Raw genomic sequence first — 21472 nt, forward strand, 5'->3', positions numbered from 1 at the left:
AAAATGTAATGTGGGTCTGGCACACGGGCCGCCTAAATTCATTAAAAGACGCTGTGCCTCCTACGGCTTACATCAGACCCTTGGCAATGACAGGTCAGTAACGAGAGATCCCCCGTCCGGTTAGGGTAGCTTCCCAAGTCCAGGAATTGCTGCCGGTTTGATGCAGCGCGGAACCCGCAGGGGCCAGATGTGATGTCCAGGATTCCTGCGTCCACTGTGCGGACCGCCCGCGGGGACAGCGAGGGGTTCCACACCATGTCAGTTCCTCTAGCGGAGACGGAAGAGACATTACACCAGTAGAGTGCATTGGACGCGCACGGTTCAGTGATCACATGCGGAGTCACCTGCGTTCAATAGACGGCAGCGATCTTACGCCGTGGCCACAGCGCTGCTCCATCCGGAACGTGGACTGTACCCCAAGGGTCTGTGCGGATGGTCGGCCTATGTCACAGCCATTTATTCCACTGTGCGGCCATGGTGAGGACGCAGGTCATCACAGTAAAATTAGATTGAACTTTCATGACCACAGAACTGGCCAGTCGCTCTTGGCTAGGAAGCCACGGCCACTCATAGCCACCAGTGATGGTCAATGCGACCTGCGAATTACCATGGCTGCAATACAACCGACTCTCCAGAGGGGGCGCGCCATCGCATTGCTCCCCTCCCCACAGACAGGGAGCACAGGCCTGAGCGCCACGTCCCGCCCTTCACAATGTCATTCCTGGAGCTCGCCAGCATCACCACCAGCTGACAAGTGTCAGCAGCCCGGGACACATCACGTGCTCGCCTAGGGACGTTGAAGACAGCACCGCGCGTGCGCAACTGCCTCCAGGACGTGTGTTCCTGGACACGTGAGGAGCGAGACGTCATCGTAAACACTCGTAGGCAAGATGGCGGCGCCTGCCACCGGAAAGGTAACGGAAAAAGGAAGTTTGCTTGTGTCGGGGTTCCCGGAAGCGGCTGCAAGCCTCACTTATAGTGTGCATGCGGAGTGGTAGCGGGCAGACACGGACTCCTAGTGACGTGTAATCATGGCTGTCCGCATTGCAATGAGCTGTCTGTGCTGGGAGCTGTGCAATGGTGGCCGCCCTGACAGTGTGCCTAGTAACCGGGGCAGAAGAGATCCTGGGCTCTGGTGGTCTTTGTGCACACTAATGTGCTGGTGTTATGTTGTGCGCCTGACCCCTGTACACATTACTGCGGCTGTATCCGTCACCTGACACCTGTACACAATGCTCCGGCTGTATCCGTCACCTGACACCTGTACACATTGCTCCGGCTGTATCCGTCACCTGACACCTGTACACATTACTGCGGCTGTATCCGTCACCTGACACCTGTACACAATGCTCCGGCTGTATCCGTCACCTGACACCTGTACACATTGCTCCGGCTGTATCCGTCACCTGACACCTGTACACATTGCTCCGGCTGTATCCATCACCTGACACCTGTACACATTGCTGCGGCCGCCAGCTGTATCCATCACCTGACACCTGTACACATTGCTGCGGCTCCGGCTCTATCCATCACCTGACACCTGTACACAATGCTCTGGCTGTATCCATCACCTGACACCTGTACACACTGCTGCGGCTCTGGCTGTACCCATCACCTGACACCTGTCCACATTGCTGCGGCTCCGGCTCTATCCATCACCTGACACCTGTACACAATGCTCTGGCTGTATCCATCACCTGACACCTGTACACAATTCTGCGGCTGTATCCGTCACCTGATACATGTACACAGTGCTGCGGCTGTGGCTGTGTCCATCACCTGACACCTGTACACAATGCTCTGTCTGTGTCCATCACCTGACACCTCTACACATTACTGCGGCTGCGGCTCTATCCATCATCTGACACCTGTACACATTGCTGCGGCTCCGGCTCTATCCATCATCTGACACCTGTACACATTGCTCCGGCTGTATCCATCACCTGACACCTGTCCACAATGATGCGGCTCCTGCTGTATCCATCACCTGACACCTGTACACATTACTGCGGCTCCGGCTCTATCCATCACCTGACACTTGTACACATTGCTGCGGCTCCGGCTGTATCCATCACCTAACACCTGTACATCTGTGTTTTTCGTCTATAATAAAAGAAAACTCAATGGAGGTTTCTCAAGCTTCACCTACCATTCTGTTAAAAATGGATGGCATTCAAGAGCTGTCCATTGTTAATCTCGGACCCAAAGATTTGCATTTGATCTGTGACTCTGATCAATATCTGACAAGTGTTCGAGATTTTGTGATGATCACTGGGTACACACGAATACACAAACATGTGAAAACATCAGATAGAACACATATGTGAAAAACTGTCATGTGAATGAGCCTTAATTGTCTTAGGCTATGTGCACATGCTGCGGATTTTGCTGCGGATCCACAGCGTTTCCGCAGCTGCAGATCTGCAGCGTTTCCGCAGCTGCGGGTCCACAGCAGTTTCCAATGCATTTACAGTACCATTTAAAGCTATGGGAAATGAAATCCACAGTGCACATGCTGCGGAAAAAAACGCGCGGAAACGCAGCGGTTTATTTTCCGCAGCATGTCAATTCTTTGTGCGGAATCCGCAGCGGTTTTCCACCTGCTCCAATAGGAAACTGCAGGTGAAAACCCGCAGTGGAAACCGCAATAAAAACCGCGATAAATCCGCAGTAAAAACCGCAGCGGTTTTGCACTGCGGATTTATCAAAACCGCTGCTGAAAATTCCGCAACGGAATCCGCAGCGTGTGCACATGGCCTTAAGGCTCAGTCGGACTGCACAGACAGGTCTTCGGCTCTCCCATCCGGAGCGTGACCTCTTCATATACTGTAAGGGTATGTGCACACGTTGCGGATTCTCTGCGGATCCGCAGCGTTGTTTGCAGTGCGGAAACCCTGCAGATCTGCAATTGATTTACAGTACAATGTAAATCAATGAGAAAACAAAAATGCTGTGCACACTTTGCGGAAAATACGCTGCGGAAACGCTGCGGTTTAAACGAAGTAGCATGTCACTTCTTTTTTGTGAATCTGCAGCGTTTTTGTACCCATTCCATTATAGAAAACCGCAGGGGTAAAAAACGCAGCAAATCCGCAAGAAAACCGCAGCAAAAATGCACAAAAAAACGCAGGTGCGTTTTCTGCCAGGAGACAGAATCCGCACCAGAAATTCCTAAGCCTAATCTGCAACGTGTGCACATAGCCTAAATCTATGTACTTGTAATGCTCGTGTCACTATAGGCGCTGGCCAGTCCGTGCACTTCTTTGTGATCTCGGATCAGAAACGAACAGTCCAAGCCTGTCAGCCTCAGAGGAGCTTTTATAAGTTTTATTGAAACAATTTTGTAAGCATCCAATACTTTGGCTAGGTAACCAGCCACCACTGATAGAGTGCAGAGGTGGTCGGTGATTTAGGCAACAAACAGTAAACAATAAAATTAAAGGCATTGCCCTTCAAATAAAGGGCATTTTTAATTAATGATTTTGGAATACTAAGTCTCACAAGTCCCACATTGGGATGTGTAAGATAACCTTATGAATGGGCCCATGCTAATAATAAGTAAATGAACGTGTTTTTATTTATTTCTTTTTTTTACAAGCACTTTTACCCATTTAGTATAATGAGAATGAATAACCCTTTTAATTAGCAGAGACTAGCTCTGCTATATAATGTACATACACAAGGGTCTATGGTACCCCCCACTAAAAGGTAATGTGAGTGCAGCATACTGATCCTGATACTGTGGTATAAATTTAAGGAGGGTCGTTGGGGGGTAGTCAGGAGACCTCCATACACATTAGGTCTGCGGCACTGCTGACTGCAATCATTCTGTGAGGTGTGGGGCTGAGATCTGCACAGCGTCTTTTGTTATTGATGCAGAAACTCAGCCTGACTAAAAAGGTGAAATAGTCCCGATCCATTACTGTACCTGTCAAAGAACAACGGAGCGACTTTCATCATTGATTTTCATCAGTTGTCTTTTTTTTTTCCATTGTTGAGAAAAAAAAGTTTTTCCACCTTCTCTTACCCATGAGTCAGTGAAAAATGGATCTCGACTGAGTGCTGTCAGAATTGTTCACTGACCCATAGACTTTCATTGCAGATTTTGATCTGACACTGACCAATATTTGGCATGTCTTTGCAATTTTGCTCAAACTCCTTGATCCTGGGAAGAAATCTGACATAGGAACAACCTCATCCCCAATCACATTATGCCCCCCAAACTTAAACCACAGTCACAGCTGTGATCACCATACGTCACCCCAGAATGAAACCCCCCTACAGTTCGCTGGGGAAGCTGTCCAAGTGCACACATTTGTAGACTGAATATATTAGCTATGTTGCATTTGTGCAGCAGCCATTAACGTTCATTCATATTTTCAGTTGACCAAAAAGATGTGCACTGCTGTATGAGCCAATGCAACCAGCGTTATCCAAGGGACCAACAAAGCACTTAAGACGTTAGGAACTAGTTTACATCTTCTGGAGCTAACTTGATTGTTGGCTAACAGGTTTTAGGCACTCCTCTTCTCTATGTATACCTTCCTGGCAGGCATGCCTGGTGGTAATATTGTAGCTGGATACTGAATGTGTATAACTTCTTACTTCCTTTCATGCTAGAGCTAGGAGTGTGCTTTTCCAGGCTTCCCTTTCCTCCCCCTGACAATTCCCTGAACATACACCCCCTGGGGATTGGGAGATTTAGTAAAGTAGAACAGATTTTATTTTCATTGTTTGTCATTTTGATCCTTTATATTTGTTAATAATAAATAATAATAATAGTAATAATTGTATTTCTTTAGCGCCAACATATTTACAATTCAGAGGGGACACGTACAAACAATATCAGACATTATAGAGTAACACATAATTCTACATATGCCAAGAGGTGTGAGGGCCCCGCTCGCAGGCTTACAGTCTGAGGAAGTGGGAGTGCTGCAAAAGGTAAAAAGGCTTGTAGTATATGGTCCAGGGCACTCTTAACCCCTTACCAACATAAAACGCACTGTTCTATCATATGCAGGCTCGCAAGCCAAGTCCAGATCTTTCCTGGCAGATGATGGCTGTGTTACTCGGCCATCATCTGCATTTAACAGCCGTGGCTGGGTCAGAGCTAGGCCTGCTGCTGTTAACTTGTTAAATGCCGCTGTTAGTGTGTGACAGCGGCACTTAATGCTTTCTGGCTGGGGGTCGCATCATTCAAAATGGTTTTAATAAAAAAACATCAGCTCAGGGTGCAAAAAATAAGTCCCCACACAGCCCCATCAACTAGATGTTGAAAACATTACTGAAAATGGCGACACAAATTGTTTTTTTTGTTTTTTTTCTATGTTCAATTTGTTTTTATTAAGCAATATTGAAAATACAAAAATCATAACATTCGATCAAATATATTCTAATCAAATAAGTCATGCAGGACTTAACAACTTGTCAACATTGCAGGTGCAAAAAAAAAACAGGAGGGTGAGAGAGGGTGGGAGGATTAGAAGGGAGAAGAGGGATGAAAGAAGGTGGGGGTAACAGGGAGAAGGGGTATGGAAAAAGGGAGGGAAAGATGCGGAAAATGAGGTGACAATCTTGAGGTAAGCACACGACAACAACCCAGAACCACTTCACAAGAGGACGACCCATCTATTGGAATAGTCGCTCCACAATCTCCTAGAACTATCACCGCGTCCAGAGCTATCTTCCGTCCTACAAATATTAACCATCTCGGCAAACCATTCCGATATTAGGGGAGTGTGGGTTGTTTTCCAATGTCTTGGAATCACTGACAGCGCTGCAGTTAAATAAAAAAATTTTTTTATATACAAATTCCCCAATTTTTTTTCACCACTTTAAATAAAAAAAAACCACAAAACCTATACACGTTCAACATCTGCATTATCGTACTGACCTGGAGAATCTTATAGCCAGGTCACTTTTACCAAATCGTGAACATGTTAAACATAAACCCCAAAAAACAATTGCAATTGCACATTGCGCTTTGTTCGCTATTTTGCTGTACTTTAGTGGTTTTCCCACGTGCATCACATAATATGAATGGTGTTATTCAAAAGTACAACTCGTCCTGCAAAAAAAAAAAAAATCCCTCATACGGCTGAGTGGATGGAACAATAAAAATTTTATGGCTCTTTAAAGAAGAGGAGAGAAAATGGAAAATCGCCCCATCAGGAAGGGGTTAAAATTATGGATATTGGCGATTAGCCAGATTGTCTGAGGTTGCAAATTCCAGAAAATTGTCACAGCACAGGAAAAGTTTTTGAGACGTGGGTGGGAAATTCAGATTATGAAGCTTGTTAGTTTTGGGTCATTAGGAGAACTGGGAGCCCAGATAGTGTGGATGAGTGAGGAGATGTAGAGCGGTGATGAACTATGTAAAAATTTAACCCTAAGACAGCGCGCATACTAAAATATCAGCTGTAAATAGGTTTTAGTTTTGGAGCGATTCAGTTTTAGATAGTGAGAACATGATGTTAGAGACAGTGGACAGACAATCCCTTGTATTTTGTATGCAAATTGCCTCTTCTGAGAAAAAGAGGACTTAAACTCTACAGCGCCACCTATTGGAAGTAGCGATCCTACAAGTCACAATCAACCCTTTAACGAGTCGTGCAATATGACTTAGGATAAAAGCCAAATCAGTATCTCAATTCGCAGACACGGTGTTTCGGGCTGTTGGCCCTCGTCAGTGCGAAGCATGAGAACTGATTTGGCTAGGTGAGATTTTGTAGTAATGCATGGTGATGTCAGGAGAAGAGGTGCATAATTGGGTGTACTCGGCATTGAGATTGTACTGAGAACCAAATGGCTTGTCCAATAGGGGCGGTGTATAGAGAAAAGAGGAGGGCGCCTAGGTCTGAGCCTTGAGGAACCTTGACAGCCCTAGAGGTAGGAGAGCCAAGAGGGCTGAATGCTTGAGGCCGATGGAGCGGAGCATGGTGATGAGGAGCTGGTGATCCACCGTGTCGAATGCTGCAGAGATCCAGGAGAATCATCCGGTAGTAGTGACCATTAGATTTAGCTGCTAGTAGATCATTAGAGACATTAATAAGGGCAGTTTCTGTGGAAGCCACAGTCTGGATGCCGGATTGTAAGGGGAGAAGAAGAGAGTTATCAGAGACATAACATATTGGGGAAGGTAAACCGAGAGTTTCCAGGAGTTTAGCAATAAATGGGAGATTAGAGGCAGGTCTGTAATTCTGCTAAAAGGATCTTTTTTGGTAACTGGTTATTACAGTATGTTTGAATGAGGAGGAAAAGATGACACAGAGGTTACAGACAGGTATTTTAGGCAGATACTGACAGGCGAGGGACGGGGTGCAGGTTGTAGGAACAAAAGGAGCAGAGATTCTGGTAACTTCTATGACCAGTTTATAGGCGGAAAGTGAATAACAAAGTGCGGGAAGCAAGTGGATCCCTGGGTATTAGGGAATTGGGAGATCATTCCCTATTGGATATTGTCAGTTGTTTCTTTTATAGAAGTGTACGGGTCTGAGGTTGGTGACGGGGCCTGCACTTTAGGACTGTGAAGGGAGTGAAAGTGTCAATCGTTCTGGATTATTGGATAGTGAGGTGAATAGTGAATGGCGGGATTATAGATATAAACACAAACCTATAGTTGAAGTCTACTGCCACTGTTGGTTTTTTTTTTTTCCTTTCCCCCTTTTTTTAAAATTTTTTATAACATATAAGCACCGAGAACACCACTGGTCAAAACATGTTTGTGCCGTGTGTTCTGCGAATAATCTGGCTCTAAGTGAACTACATTTCATTATTGCGTATTTTGTGAATATATTTAGGATCTTTTATGGTCCTTTGTATAAAGTGTTTTATTCAGTGCTGTTGGCCCTGTATAGATCAAGAGACCCGAAATGTGAGTACTAAGAATTCCTTCCCAACTCCTGAGCTCCAATCCGACGTGCAGCAGGCTGGCTGTACAAATGGCCATATGAGCTGTCAGGCTGATAGCCGTGTGACAAGAACCGCATGCAGCTTCCCACAGGCAGCTTCCCACAGGCAGCTTCCCACAGGCAGCTTCCCACAGGCAGCTTCCCACAGGCAGCTTCCCACAGGCAGCTTCCCACAGGCAGCTTCCCACAGGCAGCTTCCCACAGGCAGCTTCCCACAGGCAGCTTCCCACAGGCAGCTTCCCACAGGCAGCTTCCCACAGGCAGCTTCCCACAGGCAGCTTCCCACAGGCAGCTTCCCACAGGCAGCTTCCCACAGGCAGCTCCCCACAGGCAGCTCCCCACAGGCAGCTTCCCACAGGCAGCAACGCTTTTGTATGGTCTGCTGTTATAGACTTGGCCTCAGGGTTAGTGCTGTGCTCGGAGCTGAAGTTGGCCCAGTTCTGATACCGCTGTGCAGGGGGATCGGAGCTTGTGTAGGGTGCATCTTGTCACCTTTTTGCAAGATATGGCCTCTCCCGTTTGGTAATGATGACATTAAGCCTAGCTTCTGCTTCTTCCTGGGGTCACTGGAAGGCTTTGTGGGGAGTGATGACCATATCTGACTGTGACCTTTCATCCTTAACACACAGAATTAGGAAGTAAAGGTAGCTTCACACTAATCTTTTCTTGCTGCCATAATGTCAATCAAGGGCTTTATTCTTAATATCTCACGTACAATACAGATTAAGGCTGCCGTCACACTAGCAGTATTTGGTCAGTATTTTACATTAGTATTTGTAAGCCAAAACCAGGAGTGGGTGATAAATACAGAAGTGGTGCATATGTTTCTATTATACTTTTCCTCTGATTGTTCCACTCCTGGTTTTGGCTTACACATACTGACCAAATACTGATAGTGTGACGGCAGACTAAGGCTGTGTGCACACTGTGCGGTTTTTTTAATGCGTTTTCTCTGCATGGAAATGGGCCAAAAACCCTATGGAATCCTTATGCAAACTACCGTAATTCAATGATAATCCTGAAGTGTTGTGCACATGATCAGTAATTTTCCTTGAGTATTTGCAGTGCAATTTTTTTCTGCAGCATGTCAATTCTATGTGCGTTTCTGCAGCATTTTTCACCCATTGACTTCAATTGATTCAGTCTAAAAATGTTTTTCGGATTTGCTGAGTTTTTGTTTGCATTTTTACCAGCTTCCTAAGGTGTTTCCCACGCTGTTATCTGTGTGACAACATGGGAAACACTGACATTGTGGTTGGTATCGGCAGCAACACTACTGCCAGTAAGACCGTCGGTCAGAGCGCTGCGGGGAGACGCTGTCATGTCAGCATGACCCCTGTTGTGAATTCCGTTCTCGGGCTCCCTCCTGTGGTCGTGAGTGGTACTTTGTGAGTTCTGTTCATGGGCTCCCTCTGGTGGCTTTGAGTGTTACGGCTGGTCTGTAGCTGGGCTCCAGCTGCCTCGTTTCCTGCTAGGCTTGCTGCCTATTTAACTCCACCTGGACCTTTACTTGTCGCCTGCTGTCGTTGTATTCAGTACTGGTTCAGATCTCTCTGGGACTTCCCTTGTGACCTGTCTCCCCGTGGAGAAGCTAAGTTTATGCTAGTCTATGTTTGCTCATTGCTATTTGAAAATGTTTCTCAGTATATGATGAGTTCAGTCCAGCTTGCTTATATGCTATTTGATTGCTAGCTGGAAGCTCTGGGGTGCGGAGTTGCGCCCCTCGCATCGTGAGTCTGTGTGGGGGTCTTTTTGTATTCTCTGCGTGGATAATTTTTGTAGCATTTTATACTGACCGCACAGATTCCTTGCTATCCTCTGACTATTTAGTTATTAGCGGGCCTCATTTGCTAAAACCTATTTTCATTTCTATGTTTGTGTTTTCCTCTTAACTCACCGTCATTATTTGTGGGGGCTGCTCTCACTTTGGGGAAAATTTCTCTGAGGCAAGTGAGGCTTTGTTTCTCTCTAGGGGTAGCTAGTTTCTCAGGCTGTGCAGAGGCGTCTAGGCCGAGTTAGGAATGCTCCACGGCTGCCTATAGTGTGTGTTGATAGGATCAGGATTGCGGTCAGTAAAGTTCCCACATTCCCAGAGCTTGTCCTATTTTTTGGTTTACCTATCAGGTCAGTTCATGTGTTCTTACCACCAGAACCATAACAGACCCCGCAGTTGTGACTATGACCCGCGGTAATGTTACCGCTGGTAAGACTGTCAGTCAGAGCACTGCTGGGTCATGTTACCGCAGGTCAGCAGGCATGGGCTGATGAGATTGCTGTTCCCATCAGGCTATGTCTGCTGTTATCAGCAGCAAAAATAAAGTAAAATAATTACATACATATTCAAATAAAAATATACCGTACTAACCTGTCTGCCATAGTCCACGTAATTCCGAATGTCCCACGGCGATCTCACATGTAGAACAGTCACATCTTTAGATATGACCACTCTACCCGGCCGCCGGCGATAAGCTGACAGGAGGTAATCGCTCCCGCAGTGTATCACTGAGCTTCTTTGAGAGAATTCACCGGAGTTCATCAGCTGATCAGCTCCGGTGCTCTCACTTTCGGCACCGCTGTGAGAGAACTTTCTCACGGCAGCTCAGTGATACACTGGGGGAGTGATTACCTCCTGTCAGTGTATCACCGGCTGTCTTTGAGAGCAGTCATATGATTGACTTCTCTCAAAGTCATGAGGATCATCGTGGGACATTATGGATTATCTTCTCTGCAGACAGGTGAGGAATATTGTGGTTTATTTTATATTTGTAGCAGGAGATGTTGGCGTCAGTGGATTAGGCATTCGGTGAGTATGGTTTAATTAAGATTCACTAAAGGAGTCTGTCATTATTTCAAATAAAGGACTTTTTTTTCTCAGTGTGTGATGTTTTTAGTCTGAGAGCAGGACAATATCCATGGCCCATTACTAGGCTATTAATATCAGCCCGCAGCTGTCTGCCTAGCCTTTGCTGGTTAGATTTTATAGGGGGACACTACGTCAATTTTTTTCTGTGTTCCCCCTGTAAACTAGCCAGTAAAAGCTAATAAAACAGCTGTGAGATGATATTAATAGCCTGGGAACCTTTATGGCTATTGGCTTCTTCCCAGAATATTCACATTAGCCGTCGGCTTTCCCTCTGCTGGTTATTACAATTACGCGAGAGTCCACGCAATTTTTTAATTTATTTTTTTCTTTAAAATTAACAGTTGCTGTTTGATTACAGCCTATGTAGGTCCATTCTGTTATTGCTCCTACATAGGTTGGTGACTGTGTGTTTGTGTTTACTTATCGGCTTAGTAATGAGGCTGTTGGGCTGACACCTTTTCATTACTGAGCCTAGAGCTAGGTGTCAATGACAGCTGCTGACACCAATCAATAATCCCATTACCCTGATGCCACTGCATTAGCATGAAAAAGGTGGTGTTAAACCAAGAAATTACATCACAAAGCTTTTTTTTTAAATACCTTTATTTAGCTGAAAAGAAGCCTTCATTGCTGTACAAAAACGCATTTTCCTGCCAAGAGCTGCAGAAACCTTGCAGAAATTTCTGCAAGCAAATACTCAAAGTGTGCACATAGCCTTAAAGGGAACCAGTCAGCAGGATTGTGCTCAGTAACCTACACAGTGTCAGGTTGGCGCAGTTACACTGATTACAATGATACCTTGGTTGATGAAATCCGTCTTGTGGTTGTTTTTTAATCTTTATTTTCAGTTGGTAGTTAATGAGATTCTCGTGCCCTAAGGCGGGACTGGTGTATGCGATGCTCTGATTATCTACCATATTCATAATGCAGACTGCTGACAGGTCACTGATCCCTCACTGACCTGCCCCCTAGTTTACATAATGAATAGTGATGAGCGAATATACTCGTTACTCGAGATTTCTCGAGCATGCTCCGGGGTCCTCCGAGTATTTTCTAGTGCTCGGAGATTTCGTTTTTCTTGCCGCAGCTGAATGATTTACATCTGTTAGCCAGCATAAGTACATGTGGGGATTCCCTAGCAACCAGGCAACCCCCACATGTACTTATGCTGGCTAACAGATGTAAATCATTCAGCTGCGGCAATAAAAACTAAATATCCGAGCACTAAAAAATACTTGGAGGACACCCGAGCGTGCTGGAGAAATCTCGAGTAACGAGTATATCCGCTCATCACTAATAAGGAATACCTAAGATACTGAAGAAAGAGACAAAAAATGCTTCTGCAGGCAGGTGCCAGCATAATCGCATGGTTAGTGTGGCCATAATAAATTTTTTTGATGTTATCCAGCTAAGATAAGAAAAAAAAAAAAAAATTGAAAATGGCGCCTGCGCAGTAGCAGCTGTCGGTGTACTGCTATAGCTGTGATCCGATAGCTGCTACTGTGCAGGCGCCTCTTTCAAATTTTTTTTTTTTTCCTTTGAATATTAGTTTATTATACTTGGAATTTTTTTTTTTACTATTTCTGCTGTAAATTAAAAGCAAAATGAATGGTGTCATTCAAAATTGCCACTCGTCCTGCAAAAAGTGAGCCCTCATACAGCTATATTGACAGAAAAATTCTAAAGTTATGGTTCTTGAAAGAACAGGACAACTTTCCAGTAATGAAAGGCTTAAAGAAAACCTATCCTAATAAAACTGGTATTGGATCTCTATCTGTCACGCCCTCTATCATTGTGCTCTGCTTCTCCTCCATGCCATGGTGTCCACATATCGGACTGCGTGTACAACGTCAGGTATAAGCTATCGGGCTACATTCTAGCCCTAGTATTTTAGACATAGCAAGCACTTACAGATATGACATATTGCATATGTCCTGGTAGTGTAATTGGAGTCTGATTGCTGTCAGCAAACAACTCAAACAACTTGCTTAGTTGGCCTTAGGCTACGTTCACATTAGCGTTGTGCGACGCAGCGTCGGGCGCCACTGCGTCGCCGCATGCGTCATGCACCCCTATATTTAACATGGGGGCGCATGGACATGCGTTGCATTTGCGTTTTGTGACGCATGCGTCCCTGCGGCGCACGCGTCAGGGCGCACAGGACGCAGGAAGTTGCATTTTTTGTGCGTCCAAAATCAAGCAAAAAAAGGACGCATGCGTCACAAAACGCTGCGTTGTTCATGCGTTCACATTTGCGTTGTGCGTTGCGTCGCCGATGCTGCGGCGCACAACGCAAATGTGAGCGTAGCCTTTAAAAGGTTTGGGTACGTAATGTCAAATGAGTTTGCCAGATTACTTGGAAAACCCAATGTAAATTTCAGCAAAGTGAGGTGGCGTCGGGAGCAGGGCGCGGTGCCCGGCGTCAGGAGCAGGGTGCGGTGCCCGGCGTCGGGAGCAGGGTGCGGGGACCGGTGTTGAGACATGTATAACTGCGCTTTCGCTAATTTCCAGCATTGATATACAGCATCAGAATGCGCCTATATAGGCAGTCCTTCCACCTTCCATGTACTACCATTATAGCCCCCGAGCATTCATACATGATATCTGTCTGACTAACCCATACTTTTGCAAGCATTCAAGCTTTACAGACCCAATAAACATAATGTATTCATAGATAAAGGAGATTTATTTTTTTGCTTATGAATTGAAACCTTTTCTTTTACTTTGCAGGTGGTCTATGAGCAGGAAGGGGTCTTTATACATTCATCATGTGGGAAATTAGAAGACCAAGACAGCCTTATTCCTGGAATCCTGCATGTTATAGAGAAGGTATCATTTTCTCAATCTGAAGTATATAATTGGTTATATGTGGTGGAAAGTGTTGCGTAACGTCATTGGTTTTAATGTACCGGTCTAGAACTGGAATTGCTCCAAGTGAATAATGGGCATCACTTCAGATGTGTTACTGGCTGAGCATACAAGATGGCTGTGACCGCTTTATTAGCTTAAGTGATTTTATAGTGACGTAATGGATTTGCATTGTACATTTGCCGGAGATAAGTGCACTCATACGTGTATAATGTGTCTGCTGCGGTGCAGAAGGATAAGTGTACTCATTAGCACATAGTACATTTCCAAGGGGCACTGTCACTCCAAACGTTTTCTGTATATGTGCAAAGTGACCTTTAATAGGACACATAGCAGCAGAGAGCGACGCACTTCCAGAATTAGTTTCCTACATGTATAGCATGTAACTTACTATGACAGAACTGTGCTATTTGCTCATTTTCCTTTCTTTGTGTATCTGGATGTAATCTCATATTTTTGTTGTCTTTTATTTGACTTGAAGGATATGGAAGTCATTGTAGATTGGAGACCTCTTGAAGAAACGCTGGACTCGTCTAATATACTTTGTGCTGTAAAGGTATGTTACCTGTCCAGAGAGGATCAATTCAAGGATTCGCACCTGAAGCACCGAACTGCCAATTTAAGGGCACGGTCCCGCCTGGCGGACGAGATATAGCAGTGATGTTGGCATAGCTTTCAATATGATTAGCACATTTTTGTTCATTGATTGTTAATAGCAGTCATTTCTTAGCAATCAGTTTGAATATTGCTCCGGCTCCTTTTATTAACAAGTTTTCAGGCTCATTTTGGCCGCCTGGGTGCCACTCTCTTGGATCACACATTACACCGAGCGCCCAGTCTTTGCTTCCATGGGTGGTACAGTATACAGGAAAAATCCATATTTGTAATGTAACAGATATTGACCACAAAAGCTTAAGCTAGTGTTCAGATATTGACTAGAAATGAGGGAAACCGTGGATGTCCGTGTTCAGCTGGTTCGTGCAGACTTTTTTTTTTTTTTTTTTAAAGTTCGGTTCGTGTTTGAACTGGACATCGTACTTTGAACTCCATATAAGTCAATAGAGACCCGAACTTGAGAGCTGTGAAATGGCTGTAAAGTAGTCATAGTAAGGGCCAGGGGTGCAAATGGAAGAAAAATGGGGGTTAGAGCAGGACTATTGCCCTGCAAACAAATGTGGCTAGGAAAATGACTTAAAGGGATAGGAAGTAAATGAATAGCATATAAAAATTTTAACAGTCCAGTTAAAAATTTCACCCCCAGAGCATGGGACACAGTACCCCCACAGAAGAAGCTTACAGACTTCACCCACACACCATGGAAAACAATAACCCCACAGAAGCTGATTCAAATTTCACCCCAAGAGGGAATGGGTATCTGAAATTTTGTGCTGTAAAATGGTGGTAGTAAGAGGTAGGGTGCTGCAAAAGGAAGCAAAATGGGGTAAGAGCAGGGAAATTGCCCTGCAGTCAAATGTGGATAGGGAAATGACTTAAAGGGCTTCTGTTGTGAGTGGGTGGTCGAAGGATCTTGCACTTCTATACAAATGGGGATAGGGACTTGAAATAAAAAAATAGAAAAATCTTGAACCAGGAGACCGAGGTGGAGGTGGAGATGGTTGTACGTGTAAGAGGCAAGCTAGGAGGTAGCCAAGACAGTGTTTTTTTTTTTGTTTTTTTTGTGTGTGTATATATATATATATATATATATATATATATATATATATATATATATATATATATATATATATATATTTATTTTTATTGTGGTGTAGTGACCCCTGTGGCAGCTAGGGGGCGCTGTGTGTGTGCTCCTTGGGATATGCATGGAGGCATATTTGTCATTATAATCGTGGTGAAACAGTGACTGGCAGAGTGGTAAAAGGCCGATATGTGTCGCAGAGGGAGTCTGCGTGGTAAGTCTGATGCAATGTTGTTGTTCTGGGACCTGTAGTCCCTCAAGAGTGTGTATATCTATGGTGTAGTTGTAAGGGAGACTTACTAGGCTAGTTGTGTGAGATGGGCGGGACAAACTAGCCACACATCCACACTCCCACCTGTGGGAGTGGTTGGTACTATGTGACTGAGGGCTGGTCACATGGGCTCTGAGTGTGAATCTGAATGGTCTGTGCTGGAAGCCCCATGTGTTGGGAGTGTCGGCTCCCTGAAGAGCACATGGCGGAGCTCTGGACCTCGCACAGACCAGACTGTGGAACGGATGGAGATCCGTGTTGTACTGACCGGGGTCAGAGTGAGAATGTCTGAAGGATGCCTCTGAGGAAGAGAGGTATCCGAGAACCTGTGCAGCCATGGCAGGTAACGAATGGAGATTCATGTTGTACTGACCGGGGTCAGAGAAAAGGAAAGACAGAGTGAGAATGCTTGAAGGATGCCCCTAAGGAAGAGAGGTATCCGAGAACCTGTGCAGCACCCACAGGTAGCGGATGGAGATCCGTGTTGTACTGACCGGGGTCAGAGTGAAAGAAAGAGAGAGACATTGTGTCTGGGGCACCTCTGAGGCCAAGAGGTGTCCAGGAACCTGTGAATATGTGCCAACGGGTAACGGTCTGAAAACCGTGTGTAATGCTGACCGGGGTCAGAGACTAACTGTTGTGAAGTTGAATACGTCCAGTTGGTGTTCAAACTGATACTAAGTTCCTGAGGATGTGGTTTATGTTATGAGAAATAAACCTAAGAGACTGTGTTTTGATAGAAATCCGTGCCTGAGTGTATTAATCCCGTGCCAAGTGAGTGTCCCCCAAGACACGTAGGCGCTACGCTACAATATATATATATATATATATATATATATATATATATATATATATATATATATATATATATATATATATATATATATATATATATAAAATATATACACTCACCGGCCACTTTATTAGGTACACCATGCTAGTAACGGGTTGGACCCCCTTTTGCCTTCAGAACTGCCTCAATTCTTCGTGGCATAGATTCAACAAGGTGCTGGAAGCATTCCTCAGAGATTTTGGTCCATATTGACATGATGGCATCACACAGTTGCCGCAGATTTGTCGGCTGCACATCCCAAAGATGCTCCATACAAGGCAGGATGGATCCATGCTTTCATGTTGTTTACGCCAAATTCTGACCCTACCATCCGAATGTCGCAGCAGAAATCGAGACTCATCAGACCAAGCAACGTTTTTCCAATCTTCTACTGTCCAATTTCGATGAGCTTGTACAAATTGTAGCCTCAGTTTCCTGTTCTTAGCTGAAAGGAGTGGTACCCGGTGTGGTCTTCTGCTGCTGTAGCCCATCTGCCTCAAAGTTCGACGCACTGTGCGTTCAGAGATGCTCTTAGGCCTACCTTGGTTGTAACGGGTGGCGATTTGAGTCACTGTTGCCTTTCTATCAGCTCGAACCAGTCTGCCCATTCTCCTCTGACCTCTGGCATCAACAAGGCATTTCCGCCCACAGAACTGCCGCTCACTGGATTTTTTTTCTTTTTCGGACCATTCTCTGTAAACCCTAGAGATGGTTGTGCGTGAAAATCCCAGTAGATCAGCAGTTTCTGAAATACTCAGACCAGCCCTTCTGGCACCAACAACCATGCCACGTTCAAAGGCACTCAAATCACCTTTCTTCCCCATACTGATGCTCGGTTTGAACTGCAGGAGATTGTCTTGACCATGTCTACATGCCTAAATGCACTGAGTTGCCGCCATGTGATTGGCTGATTAGAAATTAAGTGTTAACAAGAAGTTGGACCTAATAAAGTGGCCGGTGAGTGTAGTACGTGGCTCTGTGCTGTATACTACGTCGCTGTGCAATATACTACGTGGTTGGGCAATATACTACGTCACTGGGCAATATACTACGTCACTGGGCAATATACTACATGGCTGGGCAATATACTATGTGACTGGCCAATATGCGACGTGGCTGGGCAATATACTTCGTGGGCTGAGCAATATACTACGTGGACATGCCGTGGCCGGTGAGTGTATATATGTATATGTATATATATATATATATATATATATATATATATATATATATATATATATATATATATATATATATATATATATATATATATATATATATATATATATATATATATATATATATATATATATTTTACATTTTTTAAGGGGAACTAATGGAAATAACATAACATAAAGTACAAAACAAAACCATTATCTTTAACCAGGAGGCTGGGCTCCAAGTCGAGAATTAGGTACGTGTTGTGATGTAGGTGTAACAGTTCAAATAGAAGGTAGCCAAAACTTTTTTTTTTTTTTTAATTTTTATGGGGAACTTACAAAAATAACAGAAATTAAATACAAAAACAAAGTATTTTCTTGAACCAGGAGGCCGAGGTCCCAGATGTGGAGGAAATGGTAGCCAACACTTTTTTTTTTTTTTTGTGGGGAGGCCCAAAAATTAAACGAGTGGCAAATAGTCCAACCATTGCTGGGTGCAGCTCTTATAGTTATCTAGTCTGCCAAAGGTATGGACAAGTCCTTTGTGATCCATACCTTGTTCATTTTAACCCCTTCATGACCTTGGGATTTTTCGTTTTTCCGTGTTCGTTTTTCACTCCCCTCCTTCCCAGAGCCATAACTTTTTTATTTTTCTGTCAATTTGGCCATGTGAGGGCTTATTTTTTGCGGGACGAGTTGTACTTTTGAACGACATCATTGGTTTTAGCATGTCGTGTACTAGAAAACGGGAGAAAAATTCCAAGTGCAGTGAAATTGCAAAAAAAGTGCAGTCCCACACTTGTTTTTTGCTTGGCTTTTTTGCTAGGTTCACTAAATGCTAAAACTGACCTGCCATTATGATTCTCCAGGTCACTACGAGTTCATAGACACCTAACATGACTAGGTTATTTTTTACCTAAGTGGTGAAAAAAAATTCCAAACTTTGCTAAAAAAAAAAAAAAAATTGCGCCATTTTCCGATACTCGTAGCGTCTCCATTTTTCATGATCTGGGGTCGGTTGAGGGCTTATTTTTTGCGTGCCGAGCTGGCGTTTTTAATGATAGCATTTTGGTGCAGATACGTTCTTTTGATTGCCCGTTATTGCATTTTAATGCAATGTCGCGGCGACCAAAAAAACGTAATTCTGCCGTTTCGAATTTTTTTCTCGTTACGCTGTTTAGCGATCAGGTTAATGCTTTTTTTTTATTGATCGATCGGGCGATTCTGAACGCGGCAATACCAGATTTGTGTAGGTTTGATTTTTTTTTATTGATTTATTTTGATTGGGGCGAAAGGGGGGGTGATTTAAACTTTTATATTTTTTTTATTTTTTTCACATTTTTTTTAACTTTTTTTTTTTACTTTTGCCATGCTTCAATAGCCTCCATGGGAGGCTAGAAGCAGGCACAGCACGATCGGCTCTGCTACATAGCAGCGATCTGCTGTTCGCTGCTATGTAGCAGAAAATTAGGTGTGCTGTGAGCGCCGACCACAGGGTGGCGCTCACAGCTGCCGGGGATCTGTAACCATAGAGGTCTCAAGGACCTCTATGGTTACAATACTGAAGCATCGCCGACCTCCGATCATGTGACGGGGGTCGGCGATGACGTCATTTCCGCCCGGCCGGATGCGGTAGTTAAATGGCGCTGTCTGCGTTTGACAGCGGCATTTAACTAGTTAATAGGCGCGGGCAGATCGCGATTCTGCCCGCGCCTATTGCGGGCACATGTCAGCTGTTCAAAACAGCTGACATGTCCCGGCTTTGATGCGGGCTCACCGCCGGAGCCCACATCAAAGAGGGGCTTCTGACCTCGGACGTACTATCCCGTCCGAGGGCAGAAAGGGGTTAATGAATGTGAGCTTGCCCACATTGGTTGTGGACAGGGGGATGCTCCTGTCTGTGATCACACCACCTCCCGTGCTGAACACACGTTCCTACAGAACACTTGCCACAGGGCAGGCCTGCCCCTCCAAGGCACAAAGGGAAAGCTCAGGCAATGTGTCCAATTTGGAGACCCAAAAGTATAATGAATGGACCCCATTGAAAGTGTAGATGTGTGGTCAGGTACTCTTCCACCATGTTGTGGAAACACTCCTCCTGCTGATAAGGACCGTATCAGATGGTGGTGCCTGATGTTGTGGCGTGCAGAGAAAGTGTTTACATAGTTCGGTGATGCTAACCCTGCCTCCGCTACATTGTAGACCCAGCTACATTGGTGACTTCCTCCTCCTCTGCCTTGGTCTTCCACCGAGTCCCTGTCAAGTAGGAACGCAGTCAGTGGTGCCTCTAACAGTGTGAGCTTGTATTCCCGTATTTTACGATCCCGGTTTAAGGATGATACGTTGTCTTTGTAGCAGGGTGGAAGCCCGGTAATCAGAACTGGTAATAATACGGGCAACACAGCTATCATTGCGTAGGCACTTGACGGTCAGCATACTTCAGAAAGTCGCAGCAGTTAGCACCTGTTTCCTCATCCCCAGAGATGTGCTGTGGTGGTAGGTTGACTGTGTGCACTGGCCCTACTACGTACTCATCCTCCAACAGAACGAGTGGTTGGGCATCTTTGCACTCAGTCTCTTCTATTTCTGGGGTAGTGCCAGGTGGATGGGTCATGGAACCCCAGCCAGCGCACTCGTCAAACAGTAGAAGAGAATGCGGCATGACTTGGGGTTCAGACTGCTGGGATGATTTGCAAGGCCGTGAGGTGTCAGAACAGTGACTAATATCTTCAGGTGCCACTGCCAAGTGAACGCTTTCTGCAGGGAACTGGGTGGAAGAAAATGTGAAGGAACTGGAGGCACTCTCAGCCATCCAAACTAACTTGGCTTCCACATGTTCTGGCCTCACCATTCATTCTGTGGTACTGAGGCGTACTAAATAACGCTAAACGTCCTGTCGCCTGTGTGCACCTTAGGAAGGTGGTGCAGTTGGACACGTAACAGGCACAGATTGACCACGTCCTCTCCCTTCAGCAGCTACACAATCACCACCAGCACCATGATCACTTCCACTTCCCCTATTTGCTGCTCTTCTCATGTTTTTCTTCCTAAAAAATAAATAGGCAAGAGGCTGGATTTGGGCACCCTGCTCAAGGCTATTGTGCCACAGAGCAGCAGGTTTTTATTACACAGAGTACAAGTTGTTTTTTTTCCCCAAAGCAATAGCATTTTTTCCTCTGTGTACAAGGTTTATATGGCACATAGCAATAGGATTTTTTGCCTGAGAACAAGGTTTTTATGCAACAGAGCAGTAGGATTTTTTGCCATAGAGCAACAGTTTTTATGGCACAGAGCAACAGACTTTTAGGGCAGTCTACACAACAGGCACACAGGAACAGTCTTTTCGGGCACTGAGAACCGCACTTACAGCGAACGAGGAACAGAATGGTGGCGCATCCAATCACCCGGCATTTATACTGGGTCACATGGTGCGCCAAGCAATCACAGCCATGCCAGTACTTGGCATGGCCGTGCCCGCTCCGAAAGTGTCCACTGCCTAAAAGTTTATTGAAGGGCTGCTGTGTAGCCATTCAACAAGCTTTATTCGGTTGTCGAACCCGAACATTATGACTGACTTCCGGGAAAAAGTTTTTGTTTGGGGTCCATGCACGGACTCTAGGACTTCGGTACGAACCCCGAACTTTACATTTGGCGTTCACTCATCACTAATTTTGATGTGTAAATCCATTTAATCAGTGTGGACAGAAAAGGTGTATTCATGTGATCTTCAGCACCAGGGTAGCTGTAATTGGCAGACTGCTGCAGTTATTACACTTTTCACATACTCAAATGTACCGCATTGAAAAGATAAACTATTTTCCCCTCCATACCCATTTTCTGAAAATAGAACCTAGTACTTCTCTGTC

At 44.9% G+C, this 21472-nt stretch overlaps 1 protein-coding gene across 2 annotated transcripts in view; it reads left to right on the forward strand.

Annotated features, from left to right (window-relative positions):
• The first annotated feature begins 746 nt into the window (after positions 1-746).
• Positions 747-21472, forward strand: part of TBC1D15 (TBC1 domain family member 15) — a 141729-nt gene continuing 121003 nt past the window's right edge. Inside the window, exons 1-3 of one of the 2 annotated variants that reach the window (XM_077265290.1) lie at positions 747-914; positions 13507-13605; positions 14126-14200. In XM_077265290.1, coding sequence (XP_077121405.1) covers positions 891-914; positions 13507-13605; positions 14126-14200 — 198 coding nt within the window. In that variant the 5' untranslated portion in view covers positions 747-890. The remainder of the gene's footprint in view (positions 915-13506; positions 13606-14125; positions 14201-21472) is intronic. The other variant, XM_077265291.1, reaches the window with a different exon arrangement.

The sequence above is a fragment of the Ranitomeya variabilis genome, chromosome 5, assembly GCF_051348905.1.
Source record: "Ranitomeya variabilis isolate aRanVar5 chromosome 5, aRanVar5.hap1, whole genome shotgun sequence".
NCBI lineage: Eukaryota > Metazoa > Chordata > Amphibia > Anura > Dendrobatidae > Ranitomeya > Ranitomeya variabilis.